The following is a 17,552-nucleotide window of genomic DNA, read 5'->3' on the forward strand; positions in this document are numbered from 1 at the left end:
GAGCCTCGTTGTTCATACATTTCTTGCCACACAGGTTCAATTGCCCGAACAATCCTATCATTTAGAATAGCTGTGAATATCTTATAAAGCGTGTTCAGACAATTTATTGGCATGTAGTTCTTCGGGTCAGCTAAGTTGACTATTTTCGGCAGGAGTATTGTGCGCCCTTCCACCAACCACTCTGGAATCGGCTCTTCCGACTTCAAATATGAGGTGAAAATACGGGCCAAATGCTGATGGGTTGAAGAAAACTTCTTCCACCAGAAGGTTTTGATATAATCTGGTCCCGGTGCGGAATAGTTCTTCATCCCTCTTAATACTTTTTTCACTTCCTCGGTAGTGATGGGTGGGCATTCTTTATCAGGTGTTATGAGGGCAACACATAACTCCTTGAAGTTATTTATATTTTCTGAGTCTTCGTCCAGTCTATACTGAACTTCGTAGACTTCTCTCCAAAATACTTCGACCTCCTCTGGTTTGGATGGGTGTTCGATAGTAACTGGAGGGTCTTGGAAGAGTCGAGATGGGTCAGAGAGAAACTGTTGATTTTCTCTGACCCACCTCTTCCTCCGCTCTAGACTTCTCTTAGCGTCAGATAGTATAAGTATTCTCTCAACAATATGCTGCCTGATGGTCAGCAGCTTTGACTTGTTAAGTGTGAGATAACGGGTCCGGAGTTCGCGCGCGAACTTTCGAACGTTGGCGGTAAAATTCCTGCCAGACGTGATGTAGTCAATCACACATTGAATGTGGGACGCGTACTGTCTTGCCCAGCCTATCTTTATGGCAAGTTGATGCATTCTTCTTTTTGTCTTATGATCAGCCGTTGGTTTTGTTTTACGGTTCGCATCGGCCAAAGCTCTCGCTGCATTATACACACAATAATTGATAGCCCAGAGGTCGGATTCACCGGAAAAATGTCCACGAAGCTCGTCATCCATTTCAGCCAGATCTTTAGGCTTGAGAGAAACCTTGGTGTTGATGTTTCTCCGGGTCGTAAAGCATCGCTCTTCATCTATTGGATGCCTGCCCGCGGTTGGTCTTAGTGTCGCCTCTCTTTCTTTGTTTGCCGGCTTGTTCTAGCTGTGGTAGAGTAGGCGTTCCGCTTACATCACCCCTTTTACGGAGTAGTTCAGCATGGTTTTGCAGACATTGCTGCGAAAAGTGCGATAGCACCGGGTGTTTCTCGCACCACAGAGCATGCCGCCGTGTCATGTAACCCCGTTCACGGGCCACACTCCAATCGTAGCACTCTAGCAAGTCGTGATTCAGTTGCTCCGTCCACCCAAAGGTCGCGAGATCCCGCCGATCCATCGCATTGAATCCATTTTTGTTGGCTCCTCCAGCTCTAGATTGGTCGGCATTGTTGGCCGACCCATTGTCGGGAGCCCTGCGCGTTCTGTTGTTTTGAACCGCACTTACTACAACTATGTTTGGTGTTGTCATTGTTGTTCCCACGAGAAGCTAGGGAAAGGGGTTCGTCAATCCTTGTAGAGCCCCGCATGCAAGGATAAGGCTGCGTACTCTGAGAGGTCGCCCGGTATCCCAGAGTCACCGTTCTAAGCACCTCACCCAGCTGCCATTCAGCTTCCGGCACGGTTTTCACACCTCCGCTTGGGGGTTAATTCCTTCGGTACCACCTCTGGACAATTGTCCGCGACTGCCTATTTATTTCTGTAACCGTATTCAGCAGAAGCCCTTGATACAGGGACCCTCTGTCCGCAACCCGAGGAAGCGTTCGGTTTGATTTATGTATTCCACCTGCATGTATCCCAGAGTATTTTGCAGAGCGGAGATAGAGTCGCAATTTAGCGAATTCTTTAGCCAGTGCTGATTACTGACCCTCATCTGCATGTGTCATCATTCTTTTTATTTGATATTTCTTTAGTTTTAGAGACAAAAGACAATTTTTCTTGAGTTTAAAGGGATAAAGGGGTAAAAATTTCGCTTGATCCTTTGAAGTCGGGACGCTCGTATCTGTGGAGCACTCGTGTCTTTGAAAATAATATTTCTGGAGTTCGGGAGTATATTAAATAGGACTTTAATTGGAGATGAATGATTAAATTAACAAATAATAAAACCTCACATTTCCATGTGATAAACATGCATTCACAAAATTAAATTTCGTAGAAAAACTCACTTTGGTAGTCTATGTCTCGGGCAAGGTATAAGATGAAAAAGTTGTGGTACACTGTATACAAAATTTAATATTTGAGGAATGAAGAACAGCAACGTTGTTTTACTAAAATGGCCTATAATTCCAACAACTGCAAAAGTCATTCCAGACAAGTAACAAAATGTATCCCCCACAAATACTTGGGATGGGTACCTTTAAAAAAATACATATACATGGATTAACACACAAGATACATTGCAGCAGCCACCGATTAAATATTTATTATATCTAGCCAATCCCGTTTAATTTTACTTTAAATTAAGTCTGTTGCACCAAAAAATGAAAAAGTTGAGCCACAAAACTGTAGCAGTTATTAAACTATTACAGTAGTTAAGAATTAGTCAAAGTAGGTACCGCATGCCTACAAGAAAGGTTTTTGTAACGTATTAAGACGTTAATTAATTTGTTCAAACCTCCTCCTCATACTTTTCCTCCCATACTCCCCCTACATTCCCCTTAATTCCCCTCCCCTAATTTCCTTCACATTCCCTTCTTCCCCTTCCATAATTTCTACTCAATTCTCCTACTTCCCCATCATCATTTACCATGCCCCTTCCCTTATTTCCTCTACTTTCACTCCCCATATTTCTTCATATTTTCCATATTTTTCTCTCTGCTGCTTCCCCTACTTTTCCTCCCCTTATTACCTCTTCCTTTCCCGCCATTAATTAATTGAATGCATTAAATACATTTTTGTTTAGCTGTAGAGTTCAATTTTTTATCTTGTTAGTTTTATTGTTCATGGGGGCCAGGTGTTTCAGAAAATGATCCTTATTGGGCAGTTAAAAAAAATAACATAAGGACATTCATATGGTTCATGTGCAGCCTGCGATTTCCCGTTAAAGTTATGGTTTAAGAGTCTCCAGAAAAAGGTTCATAGGAAGTGTCAACAAATCACGTGACCCTGGAGGAAGGTCAGATGGGAGTATAAAAAATGGCACTAACAATAACATGGGGGGGGGGCTCAAGGTGAGCACGATATGTTTTTAATTAGAAAATTATTTTCAAGAAAGCTTATAAGAAATACAGGATCTAACTAATTAACCTTTATATGTAACAAATTACAGCAAATGGAAAATCAAAGATAAATATGCTTCCAAGCAACAATAATAATTACGTTTTATGCATAGACAAATATATGCCATTAAATAAAATCTTACCTTAAGCTTTTAATTTTTGAAATACAGGATATATTTACTTGAAATTAATTGATTTTTCATTTATATAAATACTTCTGTAATAATGAAAAAGCTATCTTTATAGTGAAATATGTTTCAGATCTTGTTTAGCAATTTATTGTAATTTTTCCAAATTCCACGTGTGACTACGAACAACGTCACGTTCCAGATGGGCCTCTTTCAAGGCGATACCATGAGCCCTCTGCTTTTTTGCATCACACTTTTACCTCTATCTCTGTTACTACAAAATTCTTTTGGATATCTCTGTGGTGAAAAATCATTGCGAGCATAAGGTCACTCATGTATTTAATACGGACTGCCTCAACATATATACTTCTGGTAAAACCAAACTTCAGAAATATAAGATGTTATGGTGTTCACCAGGGTGTGCTATAAATTTAAAGATGATAATTGAAACCATTCTCTGTTCATAACTGGTCAAATTTGATTCAAAAATATGCCTCAGAAGCTCTCAGTACATAGAAAGTTTCAACGTGTAGACTAATCGACAGTCCTCATCAGAACAACCAGTTTTCATGGAAATAAGTACACCTGGTGGCTGACTCATTGACTCCGCCTGCTGAGCGGACTTAATTAAGTCCGTCTAGCAGAAGGAGTTCATGAATCAGTATTTATAACTTTCTAAATTTTTTACATTTTAATAGACCACCTGGTGTACTTACTTCCATTAAGTGGTTGTTCTGATGAGGACTGTCGATTACAGTCGAAACTTTGAAATTCCCTATGTACTGAGAGCCTTCCAGCTATAGCTTTGAATAGAAGTTGACCAGTATTCAACAGATAATTGTTTCAATTATCATCTTTAAATTCCAACTTCAGAATGCCTTAAACATCGCACAGAAGCGCCCATGAGAAATTGGTATAGATTTGAATTAAACAAGTGTTGCCAATATTACTCCGGAGCAGTAAAACTTGCAATCTTTAAGAGCAAGTCAGTCAAGACTGTCGAAAATTTCTTCCAATCTAAGCCAGTCCAAATTACAAGGACCGAATTGATAAGCTGCCAGGAAGATGGAAAAAAGTCATTCATAATAGTGGTGAATACAAAATAGATTAATATAATTTTTTTACTTAAAAAAAAGCAAAAGAAATATCTAACAAAAAAACATTTGAGATAGTACCTGATGATGTCCTGTGATATAAATTCTGATCCATGTAGTTATAAAGAGGCTTTCGCATGTAAAGAAAAGCTGCAATGGCAAATGCTTACAGTTGAGGAACTGAATTCCATGAAGAAAAATAATGTTTGCAAACTTGTACACAGAACCAGTCAAACTAAAACAGGTCAAAAAGTGTCATTAATAGATTCTAGATGGCTTTTCAAACATAAAATGGGGGCTGATGGGTGTGTAGAATACAAAGCACGACTTGTGGTGCCTGGGTTCAAAGACAAAAATGTCTATAAATTACGAGAGACGCATGCTCCTGTCTCCAGATAGCCATTGGTGCGTAAAGTAATTGCCATTGCAAATAAGTATGACTTTGAGATTTGCCAATTCGATGTTAAAACTGCATTTCTAAATAGAATACTTGATGAGGAAATATACATGGAAATTCCCGAGAGCACTAATCACTCCTGAAAATGGATTTGAAAAATTCTGATCTGGAACCATGTCTGTTCATCTGGCACAATGGTAAAGGATTACTGCTTGTATTGCTGTACCTGGAGGATATATTGTTGGTGAGTAATGGCAGAAACAAATTGAGAGAAGTTTAAGAAAAATTGAGTAAAATATTTGAAATGACAGTACTTGGCGAACCTAAAAAATTTCTGTGTATCAACATAAAGAGAGAAAGAGCAAATTAAACTATATAATTGAACCGGGAAAAATATGTTGACAAAATCTTGCGAAGGTTGGGTTTCAGTCATTTTCATCCCAAAAATATTTCCATGGTTACTAACCAAGTTGCCAACCGAGAAAGAAAATTGAGAGAAACAGACTGTGATGAAAATTTGCTCATGAAAACTCAAAATGTTGAAAACGTGCCGAAAGGGAGGCAGTGAAAAGTTTGCTTTATTTGGCAGGAACGACAAGGCCTGATATCTCATACGCTATGAACGTACTAAGTAGACACCAAGTAGATCCAAAGCAGAGTGATTGGGATATGGTTAAACGATTATTAAGATACTTAAAGGGTACTAAAAGTCTAAGTTTGATCTAGAAAAGGAGAATCTAATGATGTGTTAGGTTTTGCTGATACTAGCTTTGCTGATTGCCAAAACTCAATGACTACATGTGGCTTTTTGATTGAAGTATTTGATGATGCTATTAATTGGCAAATTCACAAGCCAACATATGTAGCTCTCGCTACCAGGGATGCTGAATATGTAGATATGAACGACGCAAGTAGAGAAATGTTGTCTGTATATAACTCATTGAAACTCATTTTAAAAGATGTTAAATATTTGAAGCGCCCGCCTTCATGGTTGCTTCATATCTCTCCACCTTACTTCTACACCGCTATGAATCAGTCAGCGCTACGGTCGGCCTGTCTGCTGATACTTTTATGAGTGTACGCATGCATTTTACGGAGTGCTGGCAGCGTTACGTGGACCTCTCGGTGGGAGGAGAAACGAACATGTAAGTTCTTTTAGCTTTCCCATGACATGATTCATAATTACACAACATTTGTTTCCTAACAATGAGTTCTTGTTGAGCAGAGCAGCATTCTAGGCTTAATTTATTAGAACTTAAAATTATATAATTATGCCGAAAGGGGGTGGGGAGGACATGGGAGGGGAAAGAGAGAGAGACGTGCACTTATAGGTGCATGCACATCTTCGTAAGTGCACGATGCATTTCATCTGACAACTACATTTAAACTCCTATAATTCAACGCTCTAGTTATCTGCATATAATTTTTATTTAGTTTTGAACTTTTGAAATTTTCAAATTCATATACAGAAAAGAAGATATTATCTGATCAAACTGAAAATTGGATGGCTTACTACAGTTGGAGAAGTAACACTTTTACCCACTATTAGAATCTGCTAATCCAAAAAATGGGGTTTCGTCCACTCTAGTCTGCAGACTACAGGCAGGCAGACATTATCATAAAAATAGATTTGTGTCTAACACCAGTGTGGTTTCCTCACTTTTTCATATGTTTTGGAGCAGCATAGTACGTCTCTGTGGGTGGGGAGGTACTTTACTGGCAAAGGCGCCCATGCATTTGTTATTTCACTTAACGCGCTTTTATTGTCCCTTGAAACTAACCTCAACCCTAATAGCACGGAATGTTCCTGGAAAGTTCCCGGAACGTATAAAATGTCCGCCGCTTAAAACGTTTATCTCGTAAACCATGCGAGATGAGTATAAATGGATGTCATTTTTGAGATTTGATTACCGTATACACTACACTATAATGACATGCATATTATTATAAACTGACTTCGATTTTGAAGTATCACTTACGGTTTACACCGTAATATATAGGTGCAAACACTTGTATAATGTGCAGTTGTGGGAACCGTTAGAAACACCATGGAAGATCAGGTTGGATATGGATGTCAGCAAAGTAAGGTGCAAATTGGGTAGATTAACTCAATATAAAAAAGGAAATAGAACCAGAAAGCTGATAAAACATGTTACTTAAATCATGTACCCTCGGCACCTCCAGAAATTAATACACCAGCAATATTGGATGAGATTATGGACTCTCAATGGCAGAGACTTGATGTACTTACTGTCGGACTGCTTCAGTACAAGAAAAATAGTGCACGAAGGCAACAAAATCGAAACTTTCAGACAGATGAAAGAAGGTTCTGTCCTGAACTGTGTGTAAAGCAAAATAACCAGCAAGACACCAAAGTCCCTGAATTGGAAGATATGACTAACTACTGGTCGGGTGTTTGGGGGAAAATGAACAGATGCAATTTGGACACTGCGTGGTTCAAACTGAAGAAAGCAAGGAAAAGCAATAGCCCTGCAATGCTGCTGATAAACAGCATAGCTTTAGATTTTTCTGCGGTCTTGAAAAGGGAAAGTAACTAGAAAGCTCCAGGTCCGTACATGGTGCACAACTTCTGGCACAAGTACCTGATGAGTGTGCATCTTGCGTTGGCAAGGTGTTTTCCAAATATCATTGAATACCCACATCTGATTCCAGGCGTTATGCTTCAGGCTACTACGTATATGTTACCTAAAAAACCAGATGCTCAAAATCCATCTGAATTTCGACCGATATCCTGTCTTCCAACAATTTATAAATGTCTTACAGTTAACATTGCAGATAAGGTATATTACACATATTACACATGGCATACATTGACTACAAGCAAGCGTTTCCTTCCATGCCGCATAACTATTTGCTTAAAAACTTTACAAAATCTGCCCACGAATTATTGACTTTCTAAGTTATGCAATGAGGCTCTGGGGTACAAGAATCAAGTATTTTGATCATGGACAACCAAGGATAACTAGATCAATATGCTTTACGATAGATGTATTTCAAGGAGACGCATTCAGTGCACTATTGTTCCATTTAGCGATGAACTCATTGAGCAAAATACTAAACAGTATGTCTCATGGGTTCATAATTTATGATAATGAGGATGGTCATCAAGTGACCCATTTTCTATAGATGGATGACCTGAAGCTGTACGTAGTTCAGCCCAGAAACTGCAGCAGGTCATTAATGTCACAAAGTAGTTTTCCAATGATATCCACATTTAGTTCGGACTAGACAAATGCAGAACAGTGCATTTAGTCAGAGGGGAATTAGGGACCGCAGAGTTAGTAAACGAGTTCGAAAATGACATCGAGGCAAAGGCTGCAGGCGAATTATATAAATATCTGGGTATTCTTGAATCGAAGCGTATTCAACATACGATAGTTAAGACAAGCCTAACGACTGCCTTCACATATGCCATCCCTGTCCTCACGTACTCCTCCGTGTTCATCAAATGGTCTAACACCGATCTTGAAAAGTTAAACAGAATCATCCCAGTAGAAATGAGGAAGCACCGAATGTATCACAAAAATTCATCGATTGAAAGGGTAGTTTTACCGAGACATATAGGGAGTAGGGGCAATGTAGATTCTAAAAAACTGTGTGAATCACAAGTTATACAGTTTTCAGACTGTTTTAACAGCAAACGGAATGTTTCTCTATACAAAACCATCTGTAACGCGGATCTGGACTATACGCCCTTAAATTTGTCCTAAGATAGGGCTTTGAAAATCAGGGCAGAAACCAGAGGAATTAGAAATACAATGGAGGCGGAAAGATATCCACGGCGAGCACCCCAAAACATTGGATCAACCTGAAGTGAATAGTGAGGCACCAAATGTCTAGCTAAGAAAGGGTGTTCTGTATCCAGGCGGAAAAATTCGTCATTGTGATACAGAACAGGGTTGTTAACCAGGAATTATTGCAAACACGTGTTACATCAAGACGTAGTTGACCGGTGTCGATTATGTGGAGATACCAACGAATCCATCAAGCACATTATTGATGGCTGTCGTCTGATAGCCCAGAGATAATATATGCACAGACATAATGATGTAGCGGGCATTATACATAAACAACTTGCCCTAAACCCAGGACTATTAAATGAATGTATGCCTTTTTATAGATACATTTCAATGCCCGTTTTAGAAAGCGAAGATTACATCTTATATTGGGATGTTACTATCCAAACGGATCATTACATCTGGGCCAATCGACCTGACATCGTCATGCGAGAAAAATGTGGAAGAGTCTACATCGTCGACATTGCTTGTCCGCTTAACCGAAATTTGCAGTCAATCTATACAACCAAGATCCACAATTATAGCGAGTTAAGGCATGAAGTAAAGACCATATGGAGGAATGTAAACCATGCATCTATTCACCCCATTGTGATTTCGGCTACAGGTAATCTGCATGCAAGCTGCACTGAACATCTTGAACATTTAGGAGTCAGTAGGGTATTGGCAGAAACTCAAAAGTCAGTTTTATTTAACAGCTGTTGCATTATAAGAAACTTTCTTCACCATCATGAAGCGAGCGACTAAAAACTCGTGGAGTGGCAGATGGTAGCTCTAAGAAAGCATCCAGAGGTAACTGATTTCGGTAAGCGGTAATGGAGGCGCTCTAAACTACACTATACTCGTAATTGTATACCTAAAACATCATCGCAGGAGGTTTTAAGCATCGTATTAAAGTTATCCGCTATTAGGAAAACGTTACAAGTAATTTCACGAGAAAAAAACTCGAAAACAATATTATAACTGCATGAAGTATCGTGTGTACGGTAGAGTGAAAGTCATTTTATGGTCTGACTGAAAAAAAAGAAAACAGAAACTCTTTAACTGTGTCTTGAAATCGTCGAAAATTCGTTTTCGATGCAACTCGCTCGAGTTTCCAAACATTCATTATGACAAATACCATGGAATACTATATGTTCTCAATTATATACCTAATGGTACTACTAAATATGCGTAACTCCGGATAAAAGTCTCCACTGTACGCCCAGGGAGGGCACTGAGAACTATTTTTCATGCGTCAGTCAGAGCTCGCTATTGGTGTAGAGAAGGGAATAAATAACTATTCTCCTAATTCTCTATTCTCAACCAATAACAAGGCACCAATCAGCGTGCACACAATATACTGCTCCGGACCATCATTGGCGCACTCGCACTACTTTTTAATTTTTGAACAAAAAAACCAAACATATTTTTGTGAAAAAAGTTTCTTTTCGTTGAATTCATTATTGAATAATTTGCTAATGCAAAAAATGGTCGATTTGGTACAGCAGTACTATTATTCGAGTTTAAAGTAGAATTAGTAAAATCAGTAAATTTAACTATTTCAAACAAAGTTATTTGTGAACAAGTTTACTCACCAGTTATACTTTAGAAGTGCCATAGAAGTTGACGTATAGGGAATTAGAAAATACATGGAAAATTTATGTGCTTTCCACAAATCTCCAGTCAATTCGATACCATTAAAAATCAAAATACTAATAGATATTATTAGACTCTGTCCGACTTCTAAGCCGTTTATCCCAGCTAGTATGTTGATGGCATTGGTACAAAACACTGCTAACATTCCCATGTAGAGGTAATAAAAAATCCCCAAGTCTTTAGAAAATCCGAGCCACAACCTCAATGGTTTTGGTATAATAATTAATGTGGAATTGAAATTCACGTAATAAACCATCAAAAGCGGTAAAGTAGCGACAGTAGGTAAAAGTAATTTATGCCTCCAACGTAAATCTAAAACATCATCAGCAAAACCCAACAAAACCATACAACATATTGACAAAAGAGCCGCTAACAGATCAACAAACTGAAAAAAAATTATTAATGTAAAGTGATCTATACACAATGTAATAATAAGTGGGAACAAAATAACGATTTACATACCTCGTTATGCGGAAAATCAGTATTTTTGAAAATGTAATCACTGAAGGGAATAGGTATAAACATAAACATTGTGATGAGGAACACGCAACCGCTTACAACTCCTAATGCTTCTGGCCTGAAAAATACAACATGAAGTAAAATGAAAAAGATGCAGATGTCTTATTTCCACTAAAATGTTTAGAAGGAACTTTTCGAGGAAACTTTAAAAGTGGTCTAGGACTAAGGAAATTTCAATGGGAATGACCTCTATTTTTATGAAAGGACACCATAAAAAATGCCACTAAGGTTCAAGGTAAACTCTTAGCTTGGTGAATAGACAAATTCATAGCTGTCAATTTTTTTACTTTGTAAATCTGATTTGTATAGTTTTATGTTCTATTAGAACAGTAAGGAGCCACTGTAGAAAAATTACCATGTTTACGTTCCCACCCTATTCAAAATATGGCGCTGAGACAGTCCGTTCTATTTTCATAATCGGAATTTAATAATAAAGCTAAGGGCGAATATTTATATTGATACGCTCCTGACTAAAAAGTGGACAGCCAGGTAGAGCTAAGGGATGATTCGTGAAATCATCCGATTATACGATCGATTGCGCGCACCATCAGCAAATAAGTAGGGGTAGAGTGGGACCAATGCACCCTATAAATTGATTGCGATACCGGTACCAGGTCTCTTGGCTCTTTGCTTCTCTGTCCTTGAATTACCAGACTTCTTACTCGAGGATCTACAAGGGGAGAGTCTCTTAGTAAATTCATCCATCTGTCATTGAAGACAGAGTTTTAATTGAGGAAGCCTCATTCAAAAAGGATGCTGCCCTCTAACTACAAACTTCCGTCAACTAAACTATCCAAATTCATCAGAATTCGGATAGTTAGACTAAGTTTTTGGGAACTTAGTTTTTTTTAATGCATGATTGTAACGACTTTGCACTCCACGTTTATGTGGAAACGTCGTTGCGCATGTTTGCATTTTACTGTGGGGATTTTAAATATTTAAAAAAATAGTGCGCGCAATTTACTGTAACGACTTTCCACTTTATCTTACGATAAAGATACCTTGTTTTGTATGGTTGCGCTAGCTATTGACACGTACATGGGCATTTTTACTTTGAATTTTTATAAAACTGGAATCAGAAAGGAACTCGTAACAACTTTTCACTTAATTTAAATGTTAAGACCCCGTTGCGTGAGGGAAATACAGGAGAATTTATAAAAAATGGGATCTAAAAATATGTAGGAGAATCAAAAAGTCAGTACCCAAATTTAAATAAAATAAACTTGTACTTTCTCGTAACGACTTTGCACTTAACGTAAATTTTAAGACCTCGTTGTGCGAACAAATTTAAAGCTCATTTATAAAAAGTCAAATTTAAATTAAATAAAGTTGTACTTTCTCGTAACGATTTTACACTTAACGTAAATGTTAAGTCCTCGTTGTGCGAACAAAGTTTAAGCTCATTCATAGAACGTCAAATTTAAATAAAATAAAGTTGTACTTCCTCGTAACGACTTTGCAATTAACGTAAATGTTAAGACATCGTTGTGCAAATAAAGTTTAGGCTTATTAATAGAATAAGCCAAATTTAAATCAAATAAAATTATATTCTCTCGTAACGACCTTGCACCTTATTTAAACATGAAGACCTTGTTGTGCGAAGAAACATAAAAAAATACAAACATTTAAATTATGTCAAATAATTTCAACTATATCTTATGAAAGAGATCCATCACTAATCCACGGAATCATCTCTCGCTCGAGTGAATCCACAATCTATGATTTTTGTTGTTATTTTGTTATAACTTAAAATTTGAGTAGGGAATTTTATTATAAAAATAAGATCTATTTATTTTCTTGTTACAAAAATAATTTTCAAGTGTAACTAAAATGTTTAGGGCTAGTTTTAATAGCCTATCAGTATTGGAATCAATGCATTTTGTTGGTTGCAATTTACTGGAAAGCATAAAGTAAACGCAAATTGAACGAATCTTTAGATAAAAATGAATACCCTTGAGAGAAGTTTAAAATGCGACAGAATTATTACCTAAAGTTAATACAATTTTTGGTATATGTAAAATCACTTATTAAAATCAGCCAAGTGCAGTAATCACTTTGAGAATATAAATGAACATAAAGTCAATCCCCAGTTAGCGAGAAGTAATAATGTTACAGCGCCTACCTCTCACCATGGTGCTCTCAAACACCTGTTTGAAGGGTAATTTGTTTTGGTACAGCCTGACACTGATAGTTCTCAGTTAACGATATTTTAACTTCTGTGGCCTAGAAACCATTAGTTTGTCTCTATTTTGAGCCTGTGTAAAAACCTGGAAAGCATTAAGGAGTCATTTTAGACTCATGTTACTTGTTGACCCTCCGTCAGAAGTTTATTTTCTTAGATGCTCACTATCTAGTAAGGGAAGGATAATAACTATTCAAATACTAACATATGATTTTAAAAAATATTTGGAGGATGTTCAGGCATAACCATATAAGTGCCACTTTTTTGAAAACACGTTTTATTGGCTTAAAAATTCTCTAAAATTCGAAGTTGCTTTTATATAGCTAACATCTGTCACTCCATAGGTTTTCCGTCGCTTACTTCCTGATGGTCAAGGAAGTTTCATACCATGCGAGAGGTTTTCATAAAACCCCCTTCTAAACTGCTGCCAGTACCCTATTGGCTCCTAAATGTTCAATATGTTCAGCGCACATTGCATGAAGCCCAGATCACAATATGATGGATAGATGCATGTTTCACATCCCTCTATATTGTCTTTACTTCAGTCTTAGCTCGCTATACTTACGTATCTTGGTTCTATAGGTTATCTGCAAATTCCGGTTAAGTCAATAGATATTTCGATGATTTAGAATTTTCCACCTATCTTCTCATGACGATGTCGGGTAAATTGGCTAGAATATAATGACCCGCCTGGATAGGAAAACCCCAATATAAGATGTAATCTTCGTTTTCTAAAGCGAGTACTGGAATGTCTGCGCAGTTATTCTCTCTGAGCCATTATGCGACAACCACCCATAAAGTGCGCCAGAGATTCGTTGGTACCTTCACATAATCGTCACCGGTCAACCGCGTCTTGATATAACAAGTATTTGCGATCATTTCTGGTACTTGTACCAGAAGTTGTGCACATTTTCTGGACCTGAAACTTTAGTTACTTGCCTTTTTAAAAACCCATTAAAATAACTGAGGCTGTGATGTTAGTCACTTCCATTTAAAGAGCATTGCTGGTTTTCCAATTAAGGGACTTCGGTGTCTTTCTGGTTATTTTGCTTTATAATAAGTTCAAGTCTCTGCCGTTGGTAGTCTATAATCTCATACAATGTTGCTATTGTTAATATTTCGATGTACTGAGGGTGGATGCCTTTAGCAACATGGTACATCAGCTTTTCGGTTCTATTTCCTTTCTTATGTTGAATTAATGGGCCCAAGTTTCACCTTTCTTCGCTGGAATCCATATCCAAACTAATCTTGCATGGTATATTTCGATCCTTTTCCAGGAAAAAGACTGCATTTGTACGCCTAGTTCTGCGATTTCAATTTCTAGCGGCTGCCGCGCTGCAAAATACGCAAGGGTTTGCACGTTTAACGATGTTAGCGTTAAGTGTAAATGCATGGTGTAATTAGGTGTTCTATTTTCGCACGCAGATCATTTCTAATGTTTATCTTCGACAGAGCATGGCTTTGTGTTGGTTCTAAGTTTCTAAACTCTAGTAAAACACGACCAGAATTCGTTTCAAAATGCTCTATTTCTTCTGAGATTTCGCTGTTTATATTAACGTTATAAATGTCCGCATGCAGTTGCAATGAATGATGGCAGCTGTTTCAACAGCCGGAAGCAATCTTTAAACATATATTGACCGTTTTTTGTCTGATAGATTCTACTCATTTATTTTTATGGCTAGCTCTGAGTACTTAGGTAAGGAGAATCAATGATGTTCTTTCCGCACAGTTTTTTCCATTTTTTCTGTAAAAATGGGGCATAACCTCTCTGTTACAATTGTATTTCCATTTTAATCGCTTTCTTGTTCGTTGAACCTCTGCTTCTGCCTATGGTTGAATCAGGATATCTGTATCTGAAAGATGTTGTCAGATTGTATCATCATAAGGTTGAGCAAGACTAATAATTGTCGCTGCTTGATTGTGTGATTCGGCTTTCTCTAACTCATGTTCATGGTTTTCCACGTCAAATCAACCTGCTGCTTAATCACCATTGCCCTTTTTTCGTTTGGTTTCATACTTCGCACTTTCATAAAAGATACGCAACAATTTCTTTTTCATTGTGTTATCCCACTTAATGACATTACAACATTCATCTTGGAGAGCCTGTTTATAGGGTTCTAACATTCATCCTGGAGAGCCCATTAATGGGGATCCAAAATTCATACTGGAGAGCCCGTTCATAGGGTTCTAAATACTTATCCTGAAGGGCCTTATAGGGATCCAAAATTCATACTGGAAAGCCCATTTATAGGGATACATTTTTTTACAAATATTAGTTCCAATGCCAACGACTGAGAGTAACGATTCAAATTAGTAATTAATACAGCAGACGGCGAGACACATCATCTGCATATATGCGGGACGGCCATAGAAGAAGATTTTAGTCGCTATAACTTTCACGCCCAGAAAACTCCGGACGATGCGATACATGTTCAATAATACTGCCACCTGCAATAGATAGAGAGAATATTAGGCTCCCAGCTCTTCCAACGTTTCTACACACATCATATGCACGTTCCCAATCGACGAAATCACTAACGGGTAAATAGTGACCTTCACCTTGCTCAAGATGAGGATCTGAACCGAATATTTCTGGATCTTCTCAGTTTATCTGAGCCTAATGTTATTTTTTAGGAAAAAGCTTATGTCTATTATTTTCACAAGCTGGGCACGTTTATCTAACCAGAGGATATCTGGCCGACTGTGTCTGACTAGGCGGTTTGTCAAAACAATCCTGTCTGCCCGTGAATTCTTGAGAGGTAAGCATCCTACAACCATTAATGATGTACTCGATGCTCTCATTGGGATCTCCACAAAGCCGGTATCTGTCATTTTTTGCAGCCATACTGAAGATGTATTTTTGGTAAATTATAGTCTAGATTATCCTATCCTGGATGGCAATGAAAAATCCTTCCGTCTCCAGAAAGAGTTCTCCACGCCTTAACCAGAGGTTTGAAGCAACAAGGTCCACGGAAGGGAAATCTAATGCTTGGGGATGTTGTTTGTGCAGCTGCATACCCCACAATTTCGCAGCTAGCTGTTCGACCTTCAGATGCCCGACGTTCTGGAAATCAAAAGCTTCAAATTCTAGAGGGTATCCAGGTCAACTCTATAAATCCAGTCGTCGAGTAAGAAATTCATCCTGTTTTGGAAATAGTCGCTCAATTACGTCAACTGGAAGTCGCACAATCGATGAATATCCATGAACCCTCTGTCCCCAGCTTGATCGGTAGAAATATTTTCTCTACAGCTGTGCTCTCATGGTGCATTCGGTGATCAGACACTTTCATGCGGATGGTTCTGTTGATCCTTTTGAGGTCAGCCATGGACCAGGAGGCCAAGCCGAAGGAGTATGTTCGGAGAGGAATGGCATAGGTGTTGATTGCCTTTGTGATGTTCTTCGCAGTTACTGTTACGTAATCCAAAAAATCGCTTCAGATCCTTTGCGCAAAGATATCCAGCCGATAGAGGTTGTGGTGGATCATTTTAAGAAGAGGGTCTCTTCCATTTGCAACTCTATGTGCTGTACCCAGAATAATCCTGTTGTGAAGACATTCAAGACTCAATATTCCGCGACCCCCTTGACGCCGTGAGATGTACAGTCGCGGAACGGAAGACTTAAGATGCACGCTTTTGTTCATGTGCATAACCTTTCTTGTGCTGATATCAAGAGATCTGAGCTCGTTCTTCGTCCATGGAACTACTCCAAATGAATAGAGTAGTACCGGGACGGCAAGCATGTTCGTTGCAGATACTTTGTTCCTCGCCGACCGTTCGGAAGACCAAATCTGTCGGATGAGACGTTTGTATCTGCTTCGGAGAGTATCCTTTATAGATGTCACATCCTGAATGCGGCTCCGTGGCACGCCCAGGTATGCATAAGTCTCTCCAGGCAACGGTGTCGTATGGCGCTTCTATCAACGAGCTCAGGATCTTCAGGGATGCCATTAGGTTTTCCACGCTTCAAATAAACCTTGGCGCATTTGTCTAACCCAAATTCCATTCCAATTTCCTTAGTATATCGTTCGACAATTCCCAGAGCTAGATGCAGTTGCTCTCTGTTTTTAGCATAGATCTTAAGATCGTCCATGTAAAATACATGAGTGACCTTGCACTTTCGATCTGCAGGTTTGCCGCACAAGTACCCGTCGGAATGGCATACGATTTTTTCCAGATCAGATAGTAAATCTGGTTTTCCAAAGCGGCATCAATCTCTCTATGCACCCAACTATTTGCGGATGAACCTTTAACATTTCCAAAAAACAGATGATAAGTCTATGGGATGTCGAATAGAAAGCAGCTTCTCCCGACATCCGGCTCTTCCTTTCTTTGAGCCTCGCTATTCATACATTTCTTGCCACACAGGTTCAATTGCCCGAACAATCCTATCATTTAGGATAGCTGTGAATATCTTATAAAGCGTGTTCAGACAAGTTGTTGGCCTGTAATTCTTCGGGTCAGCTAAGTTGCCTATTTTCGACAGAAGTATTGTGCGCCCTTTCACCAACCACTCTGGAATCGGCTCTTCCGACTTCAAATATGAGGTGAAAATACGGGCCAAATGCTGATGTGTTGAAGAAAACTTC

At 38.6% G+C, this 17,552-nt stretch overlaps 1 protein-coding gene across 5 annotated transcripts in view; it reads right to left on the minus strand.

Annotated features, from left to right (window-relative positions):
- LOC117182365 (UDP-N-acetylglucosamine--dolichyl-phosphate N-acetylglucosaminephosphotransferase) overlaps window positions 1-17,552 on the minus strand; it is a 174,950-nt gene that overhangs the window by 141,039 nt on the left and 16,359 nt on the right. For all 5 annotated transcript variants that reach the window (XM_033375561.1, XM_033375560.1, XM_033375562.1 and 2 more), the window contains exons 2-4: window positions 10,728-10,842; window positions 10,205-10,650; window positions 2,141-2,329 (exon numbers count right to left, since the gene is read on the minus strand). In XM_033375561.1, coding sequence (XP_033231452.1) covers window positions 2,141-2,329; window positions 10,205-10,650; window positions 10,728-10,842 — 750 coding nt within the window. The remainder of the gene's footprint in view (window positions 1-2,140; window positions 2,330-10,204; window positions 10,651-10,727; window positions 10,843-17,552) is intronic.

The sequence above is a fragment of the Belonocnema kinseyi genome, chromosome 10, assembly GCF_010883055.1.
Source record: "Belonocnema kinseyi isolate 2016_QV_RU_SX_M_011 chromosome 10, B_treatae_v1, whole genome shotgun sequence".
Lineage (NCBI taxonomy): Eukaryota > Metazoa > Arthropoda > Insecta > Hymenoptera > Cynipidae > Belonocnema > Belonocnema kinseyi.